This window comes from Nicotiana tabacum, chromosome 24 (assembly GCF_000715075.1).
Source record: "Nicotiana tabacum cultivar K326 chromosome 24, ASM71507v2, whole genome shotgun sequence".
In the NCBI taxonomy this organism is placed as follows: Eukaryota; Viridiplantae; Streptophyta; class Magnoliopsida; order Solanales; family Solanaceae; genus Nicotiana; species Nicotiana tabacum.
The window spans coordinates 68,034,592-68,045,542 of record NC_134103.1 but is presented as its reverse complement, the minus strand read 5'-3'; the positions used below and the strand labels follow the sequence as shown (position 1 = coordinate 68,045,542).

At 35.5% G+C, this 10,951-nt stretch overlaps 1 protein-coding gene across 3 annotated transcripts; it reads right to left on the bottom strand.

The window, feature by feature from the left end:
* Positions 1-4,409: 4,409 nt before the first annotated feature.
* On the bottom strand, positions 4,410-8,886 carry LOC107787312 (putative arabinosyltransferase ARAD1). Of its 3 annotated transcripts, XM_075247951.1 has the most exons (4): positions 8,623-8,886; positions 7,130-8,341; positions 5,626-6,171; positions 4,410-4,674 (listed from the first exon to the last, which is right to left on the bottom strand). In XM_075247951.1, the coding sequence occupies exons 2-3, from the start codon at positions 8,099-8,101 to the stop codon at positions 5,650-5,652; spliced, it is 1,494 nt and encodes a 497-aa protein (XP_075104052.1). In that variant the 5' UTR covers positions 8,102-8,341; positions 8,623-8,886; the 3' UTR covers positions 4,410-4,674; positions 5,626-5,649. The 3 variants fall into 3 exon arrangements, with proteins under 3 accessions (XP_075104052.1, XP_016464346.1, XP_016464345.1); XM_016608860.2 differs by lacking the exon at positions 4,410-4,674 and having other exon boundaries at positions 5,503-6,171; positions 8,457-8,885; XM_016608859.2 differs by lacking the exon at positions 4,410-4,674 and having other exon boundaries at positions 5,503-6,171; positions 8,623-8,885.
* Positions 8,887-10,951: the final 2,065 nt, after the last annotated feature.

The window sequence follows — 10,951 nt, the reverse complement described above, 5'->3', positions numbered from 1 at the left end:
CGATATCGTATTGATAAAAGGTATAATTCTTTATAAAATAGACTCATAGATATTTAATTTGATGGGTAGAAAACCCCATAAATCTAAGTATATTGGGAGAAAATTACAGTTACATTTGACCCAAAGTTTCAGTAAAACTTATGAACGTAACTTGTGATGACTTTCATCGACTTTTGTTTCACCACTCGCTTGACTTCAAAACATAACACATGACTATCATACGACTAACATAACTTATAACATAACCTCATTGTTATATTAAACACCCTAGTCTCACACCAAAAGTACATGCTATAACATTCCCAACTTGTCGACTTTCGACGAAATATTATTTCTTTAACTCCTTTAGCTTCTGAACCTTCCAACCCTCTTTGTACTTGTTGTTCATGATCTTCAATATTTGTAACCTCCGAGGTAACATGATTAACTTACTTTATATATTTTCAAAGATGATCTCATTTTTTTTGGTCCTACATTAGTTTACTCACGACGCAGTTTTACGTACAAAAATATAGGGTGTAACATTATTCCCCCCTTGGGAACATTCGTCCTCGAATGTTTACTCTTAGAGACTTTGGAAAATTTTTGCCAGAGTCTCCTCCGTACACTAGACTAAAACCAACCTGCATGCAGCTAGAAAACATACTATGCATGCCATACATGGCCAATGTCTATAAATAGCAACACTTTGCCTCACACAGCCATAAATTATAAATACTGAAAGTCAAGAAATAAGAGCTTACCTGATGACCTACTAGCCTGAATAGAGTTGTGCTGTAGCATCCCATCTCGAGCCATATCTTCAGTTTGAAATAGGTAGGGGTATTTATACATTATTTATTCTCCGCTTCCCATGTCATCTCTTCCACATTCTTGCTTCTCCATAAAACCTTCACGGAGGCTACCTTCTTATTTCGTAGCTTGCGGATTTGTCGGTCTAGGATGAAAACTGGAATTTTCTTGTATGAAAAGTCCTCCGTAATTTGTACATCATCTGTGGGCACCACTCCGGTAGGATCGCCAATGCACTTCTATAGCATAGATACGTGAAATACCGGATGGACTGACTCTAATTCTGAGGGCAATTCTAACTCATAAGCTACTTGGCCCACTCTCCGAATGATCCTATAAGGCCCAATATACCGTGGGCTAAGCTTGCCTTTCTTGCCAAACCTCATCACGCTCTTCATAGGGGATACCTTTAAGAATACCCAGTCATTAACCTCGAACTCTAAGTCTCGTCGCCACACGTCAGAATATGACTTCTGACGACTCTGAGCTGTCAACAGCTGCTTCCGGATAAGCTTTACTTTCTCTAGGGCCTGCTGAACTAGGTCTGGCCCATGTAACCCAGATTCTCCAACATCAAACTACCTTATAGGAGATCTACACTTACGTCCATACAAAGCTTTGTACGGAGCCATCTGGATACTAGAGTGGTAACTGTTATTATATGCAAACTCGATAAGAAGTAGATGTTCATCCCAACTTCTTTTGAAAACTAACACACATGCCCGTAACATATCCTCGAGCGTCTGAATTGTGCGCTCGGCTTGTCTATCTGTCTGTGGATGAAAGGTTGTGTTGAGATTCACCTGAGTCCCTAGACCTCTCTGAAATGACCTCCGAAAATATGCTGTACACTGGGCCCCACGGTCAGATATAATAGATACTGGTACTCTATGTAGCCACACTATCTCCTTAATATATAACTTTGCATAATCTTCTGTTGTATATGTAGATCTGACCGGTAGGAAATGAGCTAATTTTGTGAGCCTATCGACTATCACCCATATAGAATCGAACTTACGATGAGAACGAGGTAAACCCATGACAAAGTCCATGTTTATCGCTTGCCATTTCCGCGTCGGGTTCTCTATAGTCTGCATTAGCCCTCCGGGCTTGTGATGCTCTGCCTTCACCTGCTGGAAACTAGGATACTAGGCGATGAACTCAGCAATGTTCTTCTTTATATCGTTCCACAAGTATGCATCCTTAATGTCATGATACATCTTTATCGACCAAGGATGAATGGAGTATCACAAATAATGTGCCTCTGACATAATCCTGTCTCGTAGCCCTGCTACATCTGGAACACACAGACGACCCCTATATCTAAGAACCTTATCTCCCTTGAGCTCTAAAAATTACTTCGTGTCTTAAAAATTGTATTTACATTGAATTATTTTTAACCAGAGTCGATCTATTTTAATTTTTCATTTTGTTGTTAAATTAATTTTTTTCACACACATATACGTAAGGAAAAATCTTGTGTTGAATGACACTCTTTCTAAATATCTCCGCCACTATACGTATAGTTACTTGAGAGAATCTCAGAATCCTATCAACGTGCAAGTTAACGAATTCTTCTTAGTTGGACAAAGCGGGCAATATGGAGAAATGAAGTCTTGAAATTGCAAATACCAAAAAAACGAAAAGGGAAAGGAAGAAAAAGATGGCCCACGAGACACAAGGTGATTGAGAGGAGAAGGTTGTTGGTTTTGGGGGGGTTGAGATGTACCTAAGATGGTCAAGAATGAGTAAGTAGTCTGAAGTTACCAATTTTGAATAAGCTGAGGCTGCACAATCTAAACTAAAGATGGAACAAAAGAAAGGCATAAAGGGAAACCCATTAAACACAAGAATGGAGTCATCTTCTTTTTCGGCTAAATTCTAATTTAGTTTTGCTTCTCCTGATCGCCCTAAGCTCCACTCTTTTGACTGATTGTTTGCATTGTATTATGAGCAGTAGCGTATGCAGAATATTTCATAAGCAATGACACAATTTGAAGAAGTGGACTAATGAACAAATAACTATAATGATAAGTGGTGTCATTTTTCTTATACAATCCTCAATATTTTTATTTTTCTTACATATCTAGTAAAAAATTTTGACGAAGCGGTGTCCCGTTACACCACATGCAACAAGGTGCATGCGTCCCCTAATCCCAGATTCTCTATTGCACCATGTGAATATGATTCTTATCACCTTTCCTCATGCTATCTGTACGCGGTCTTTTTTTTTTCCGACCTCTCACTTTGTTGTTCTTCTTCTGTGCTGTCGCTTGCATGAAGACCCCGATTAATTCGACTTCCCAAAATGCCCACCTCCACCACCACCCCTCACCACCACTACTGCCGCCCTTCTCCTTACAGGTTTGTATTTTCGCATCGTTTTAGTCGATTGATTGAATTTTAGAGAACTACATGGCAAAAAGAGGATTACTCGAAACAAACTTAGAAGATATTTTAGTAGGCCGATCACAAATGACTAAGACACCTTTGAGTACACCACATTTGAAGAATTATTCGTTTAACTTAAACTCGATTGGGTATATAAGTGATTTATGTAGGATTTTTTGCGATGGCATCAAACTAATATCACAAATCGGTTTATGAGCGAATATGGGTCTAGGACTATCTCAATTTTGAAACTTGTCCGAAATTGATATTTACTCCACTTTTTATTATTTAATAAAACAAAAAGGGAAAGGAAGAAAAAAGATGATAGCAAGAAGAAATAAAGAGACAACATGTTGTTTGGTGTGTGAGTCTGTGTGTGTGTTGGAGAAGTACAGAAGAATGAGAAGAATGAGTTGGAGGTCCAAAATTACCAATTTTGAATAAGGTGAGGCTGCAAAACCTTTACTAAAGATGGAACAAAAAGAGGGGCATAAAGGGAAACCATTAAGCACAAGAAACCAAGACTGTCAATTTTGATGCATGGAGAGAAGAGCTTGGAATTCTAAAGTAAGAGTAGTCATAAAGCAAGTCCTTGGATTTGTCTTGTTTTTAGAAGAGGCTTCTATTCCTCCCATTGTCCAATACCTCTACTTTATCTGCCTTTCTTGCAACTGTTGTTATTCTCATTCTTTTGCCGCCTCAAAACTTATGTTCTCGCAATTAAGCCATTTCATTTCAAAATAAAAATAGCATAGAACAAAATAAAAAGGCTAAAAGATCACTTATAATGGACCGGAGGGAGTAATGTATTAGCTGAACATGTTAGCAAAGCTAAAATGCTAAGAGGTTCAAAAATCAAGAGCAAGCAAGCCGTGAGCATAATCTGATGAGGTGGCAGATGAGTTGGCATAAAGTTCAAACAGACTGGATTGGTCATTGTTTGGTCCAAAAGAACAAGACAAATGATAGGGATGTGGGGAACAAATGTTAAGATTCTTGTCTTCCCAAGAATGGTTCCAATTTTAACTTTCTATTCAAACCTGCCAGTGTCTTCTAAAACAGCCTTATATTATTGCTTCCATAGCAGGTTCATGATTGAGGTGAATCTTGAACTTCTTAAGATATTTGCCCTGGGTCCCTCCCTGCTTTAGTACCTTTAGTTTTGCAAATCCCATTAAAGATGACACACAAGTTTATATATAAATTCCTTAGGAAGATATAATGCAAGAGTATAGCCACAGACAAAGCACTTATTCTCTCTTCTATTCCTCTTTAAGTGAAGAAATATGTGCTGTTTTTCCTGTAAGGTGATGGTTCTAATTCTTTGTATTGGGTTCTTAAATATTCAACCAAAGATGGTTTCTGCTCTGGGAAGTATAGATATTGCTCTCAGATGGGGAGAAGGCAAGTTGTTTTTTCTCAGAAGTTCTCGGATTCTAAAGGCTGTTGACATGCAGGATCTACACACACAGCTGAATATAGCGCCTGCCCCTGCAATAACGTTTGATCCAAATCAATCGAGCAAAAGAAGTGTGAAAAAAGGATCAGACCCCATCCACAATAGGTGTTGACGATCTTCGCAGAGTATGCAAAGATGAAACCATAACAATACTCAAGAGCAAAGAAGGAAATGGCTGCCTTCTTTTTTCATCAGAACATTTTGTTCGAGTATAAGTCATTATTTGAAAGCAGACGATGAAAGAGGGCAGCCAGCAGCTTCATATGTTATGTAAAGCAAGAACCATAGTCAAATAGATTAGGTTTGTCATGCTCATTGTGATACACAACAGAATGTTATCTTACACTACATAGGTTTTGTTAAACTTATCATTGTTTTTTTGTTTGAATATCAGTCTTTATTCAAAGCAGAAGATGAAAGAATGCAGAACCTCATATTTCTTGTCAGATAGATTAGGATTTTCAATCTTGCTGCCATGAATAAGCAAATGTTATCTTCAACTATATAGGTTGGTTAAACTCATCATCACCTCTTGTGCATGCAGAACTTCATATGCTATGTAAAGCTAGAACAAGAGCAAAATAGAAAAATATATCCATGCTCATAATAGTTACTTTCAAACATCAGCAATTCTTGCACGTATGATGAATTACATTGAATTTTCTGAACCTTTTTCTACTGCGCAATTTTCTTCATCTCATGCATATGCTTACGATAGTAACATATTGTCAAGACTGTCTATTGTTGGTTTCATTTTTTCTCTGCTGACAAAGCATCACTCTGCATGTGAGTTAATTTCCATTTACATCAATGGTAATATTCTGGTTGTAAATAAAACATCTCTGCCGGAGAACAATCCAAGAGCCATAAACTTGTATATGCAACTTCATAATGAAAATAATATACAAGGAGTTGTTAAGAATGGCAACAAAACAGTTAAATATATTCATAGTGCAAGTCCTTCTTAAAGAATCGAGCCTGACCTCGCAGCTGATCTCCTATTAGAACTAGCGGTCCTTGAGGAACAGCTGTGAACTATGGTATCTGTTGTTGCGATGAGCCTTGAGTTGTATAAATGACAATTTTCTTGAAATTGCCTGCCAAATCATATCCACTGCATCATTAGGTTGGGATGGATGTTGGTATTCAAAATGTTTGGTGAGCTCCTTTAGCCTTTTCCACATTTTGGTCCATTGATCCTCCTTGATTCCTCTAAGAAAGTTCAGAAGATAACCCTTCTTTACGGCATCTGAAGAACGGACAAAAATGCAGAACTTGGAATAATCGATAACATCTTCAAATGGTAGCTCAATGTCATCACTAATTATTACAGGAACACAGTGACTAGCAATGGCATCAAATAGGCGATTGGAAGAGGGAGTGTCTCCAGCAATATTCAGGCAGAATTTTGAAGAGGCCATTCCTCGTCCAGCCTCCCTGACGCCGTTTGATCTGATGCTCCCAAAGGTAAAGTGTACATCTTTTTCATCCTTGAGAAGGTAGTATAATTCTTGACGGATTGTTCCACCCTGGTATTATATAAGCAAAGAAATGACATCATGTACTTCAGGTCAACAGCATAACGATCAAGCTCCTATTCTCAAGCTTGAAAATGACGTTTACAAGAAAATCACAGTTTTGTTACTCAAGTGACATCTCAAAATCATAATAAATAACTTCATTTTTCTGTTTGGCTTCTTCTGTTCCTATATCTCTTCTTTCTTGAGGAGCTACTGACAGTACCAACAGCTCATCATGGGATTCTTCCCGAATTTCTTTGATAACCTTAGAACTAAATTAGATCTACAATGTCCTGAAACTATTAAAACAATTAAATCCATGACATCTTCCAAATTCCAAACACGATATTCAAATCTTAATAATCTATCATATTTGGATAAAAGAGAACCAAGGGAGTAAAATGGGGAATGGCCAACGTTGACTCCGGGGGAAGGGGTTGGTGGTAGGGTATGTGTAGGTTATCATCATATTAATAAAGGTCAACAAAAAAGGAGAAAAAGAGAGAAATCTGTTATACTTGAGCGATAGAAAGAAAGAAATAATTTCAGTTCCTCTCTTAAATGCTGTACGTCCTCAACTATTCCAATATTACAACATAGAAACGGCTATTGTCTGGAGGTACCAGGCAAGAGAATATTATGGTGCATGCTATTTGTGAACCATGAACAATTTAAGTAGCATAGGGGATTCAAGGACGACAAAGGTTTGAAATGAAAAACTGCTGCTACTTTATTCTTTCAAATTGATTTCGTAATTTCCAGTGAAGGTTTTACCATAATTAATAAGAGGATATGTAGAAATTTATCTGGCAATAGTACTCAAATTTCGCTGCTGTTAAGTAGATTGGGGTGCACCGACTAAATGCAGGCTATGTTATAGTTAGATATAGATTTAACTTTATCTGCCCTGAAAATAGCAACACAAGCAACAATATAAAATGCAGGCAAAAGAAGATATGCAACTTACATCTTTCCTATAAATTGCCCCCTGGAAATAAACCAATATATCACGCTGTCTAAAAGAGGGCGAGTTCTCAGCATCTAATGTCCTGACCATATGTTTGTAAGGAGCAATCACATCCTTTTCAATGTTTGCTGTTTCAGCTCGGTACCTTCCAAAATCTGCAAGGACAAACATGGCCGAGCCCAACTTCTTTCTTGCAACCAACATGCTATTGGGATGGTGAGCGACAATCAGATGATCCGCCCCACCCTTTAACTTCCACTCATCTCTACTTCTTAAATATTCCACCACTCTATCCTGTAGTATTCTATTTAGACTTACCTTCTCCTTCCCATGAGGCTTAGAATGCCGATTGTAACTCAAAGACGAAAAAAAAGGCACAAAAATCACATCGGCTTCACTTGAATTCTGCACTCTAATAGCAGTGCATGGTCTAGTAATATTTGGTATATTTGACGATAGAAGGTCAAGTGTAAGCCAATATTCGATGCTATGCTGTAAATTTAAGCCGCCAGGGTATGAGGGTACTTGACCCTGTATACCAACATTAGGCCACATTTCATTCCCACTTCCTTTCCAACCTAATAGCCCAAAGTGAAATTCAGGGGGTAAGTCATACATATACACCCTAAGAAGAGCTTGTTTCGCGTCACAAGCTTTATTAACTCCTACTCCAGCTGAACTGTTGCTGGAACTGGATGTTTGACACGCTACCTCTTGGCTTTTCAAGCTTTGTTCAGAAGAAGTTTCAGGGGTCAAGAAAGGGGTTTTAGATTCTCCACTTGTGACACTCGAGGTCGAGTAAAGGGAAGTAGTATTAACAAGAATTAACCTAAACACTGATCTTGGTATGAAAGAATTGTCAGCAAATTGAAGAAGGGACAATGAAGAAACTACCAAAACGAAAACCGAAATAGCTATTAAACAAGATAGAAACCTGGATGCTAGCATGCTCTTTTCAAGAAACAATGACATTTTTTAAGCTAAAGAGATTTATGCCAACAATACTGATATAAGAAAAATTAGTATCTGCTTTTTCATTCACACAAATTCAGCAGGCACTAACTACTTCCATAAACCCCTCAAGGTTTTCCAAGAACCAAAATGGGTAAAGTTGAGATTTTTCACCACCTAAATTTAGCTCCTAAAATCCATAAAGTTTGAATCTTTAACCAGAATTTATGCTTTTATACTGCAGAAGAAGCTAATATATACCTGCAATACCAAAGAAAAATAAGGAAGCAAGATTTATCAGACATGCATTAGCTGCAGAATTAAAAAAAGCCATAAAAAAAAAAACTTTGTCAGCTGAAAAACAGATTATATTTACCTTTTATGATCTACTGAACAAGAAAAACCAAACCCAAATTGAGAAAAAAAGAAAAACATGAATCTTGATGATTTGCAAAACCGAATATTTAATTCTAATAAGGGTCATCAAGATTCATAGATATTCAAGAAAGGAAATACTCAGCTAAAAGTTGAAAGAGGAGTACCAGGTAAAGTTGATAGTACTTTCACATGGTTAGTCTGACCAGTTCCAGGCTTAAAAGGACCGATTCTTGGGATTGTTGGGTACAAAATATATTCCTTAAGCTTTCTTTTAATAGCCTTTAATATACTCTAAGTTAATACCCCATTTGATTTAATTAATGTCCATGTTAAAAATTGCAACTTTTGGAGAGGACTAAGAATGAAGTAACAGCTGGTGTAGTTGATTTTTGTGACCTCTACTTTTCTTGTGCCTTACCCACACCGCCACTGTGAATGGCGGATGTGTAAAATGATATCCCTTCGCGAACAAAATACATTATGTAGTTAGATAAAAAAATAAATTATATGTGTATATATAAGAGCGGAGTTATAGTTATGGGTACGGGTTCGAATAAACCCAGTAACTTTTTTCGGAACCCTGTATTTGTATTAAAATATTTACTAAATCTATATAAATATATATTGCTGAACCCAATAATAAAAAGGGTTTTGGTTCAACGGTAAAGGTTGTGGATTCGTTGGAAAAGATGGGGGTTCGATTCCCCCTAGAAGTAATATTTTATTTTAAAATTTAGAACCCACACACTTAAATTCCTAGCTCCGCCTCTATGTATATACTATGTATTGACTCACCTTAATTTTTTGATATATTTACTTTTATATATTTTGACACCCCTTAACAAAAATTCTAGCTCCGATTCATTAGGGAAGACAAGATTCGCTTTAAGCAATACGGTAATAACACATGATGAGGTTTTTGTTTCTTTCTGGTAATAGGTTCCTTTGAGATTACGGAGTCAAAGGAATTACGTGTCAGAACACAGGCAGTTGATCAAAGGTAAACTAATCTTGATTATTTTTGGGTGATGGGTCCTATTGACCTTCTGAGTAGGATTTACGTTGTCATCACCGGCATATGATTCCAATGATATAATGAATATATGACATGTATCTTTAAATACATTATTAATATTAGCACTCGCACCGATGTTAATCATATCAAATATTTGAGTTATTAGAATTTTATATAAATAATCTTAATATTTAAACGTTCTCGATAAATATAGATAATCATTGAATATTAATTGAGAAACATTACATGAAAAAGATTAACCATTTCTCAAATCTCCTTGTTATAATTCTATTTTCTTTTTTGGTATCATTTTCTCCGGTGTCATTGGATCGTAAAAATAGTCGAAACAAAATAGTAACTCATATTTATGGCAAAACAATCAAATGTTAAGACTATGAAGGACTCTTTGGATACGACTTGACTCTTTACTACTACTTGAACTCTTATTTGGTGTGTTGATATCTTTCAAAAATTATTTCTATTTTAAAATTTCAGTTTCTAAAACTTTATTTTTCAATAATAATTATTTCTATAATAATGTAAGTGAAAATATTATACTTAATTCAAAACTCAGGCTATCTAAAAATTTAAATAATTCTTTAGCCAGTGAATTATTTTTTCCAGTCTGACTCCATTTTGATATTTGACACTAACCATGTTAAATATTTGAGTTATTTGAATTATATGTAAATAGACTTAAAATTAAACCTTCTAGATAATTATAGATAATCGTTCGATATTAATTAAGAAACACTACGTGAAAAAAGACTAATATTTTCTCAAATGTCGTAGTGATAATTTTGTTTTCCACACCATTCTCATTGGAACATAAAAATAATTATGAAGCGAAATAATAACTTGTATTTATAGCAAAGCACAAAGGTTGACACAATATGAACGACTCTTTGGTTACGACGTGACTCTTTTACTACGACTTGAACTCTTATTTGGTATGTTATTTTCTTTCAAAAAAATATTTCTATTTTGAATTCAATTTCTAAAACTTTATATATATTTCAATAATGATTATCTTTATAATGATGCAAGTGAAGATATTATCCTCAATTTAAAAAACACTTTAATCGGCTATCTAAAATTTTAAATGATGCTTTAGCCGGTGAAACTTTATTTCAGTATGACTCTATCTTGAGTTTAATAATGTCTCTAGCCACATATTTTGAATTTTGAATAGGTTTTGTTCGTTGCATTGTTACATGTTAATTAATTGATTGTTATTATATAACATTGCATATATTATCTTAAAATTTCCAAGTAATTTTTTTTTTGACACCATACTTGGCTTAACGTCAATGCAAACTACTCAAATTGCATTTAAATTCAGATTCGAATATCATATCAGTTTGTTAGTGATAGTAATTATTTTTTAAAACAACACACTATGTAAATTAAAAACAATATTCTAAGATATACTTATCTTAGAATTTTTTTATTTGAGTTGAAAAATATATTTGAAATCG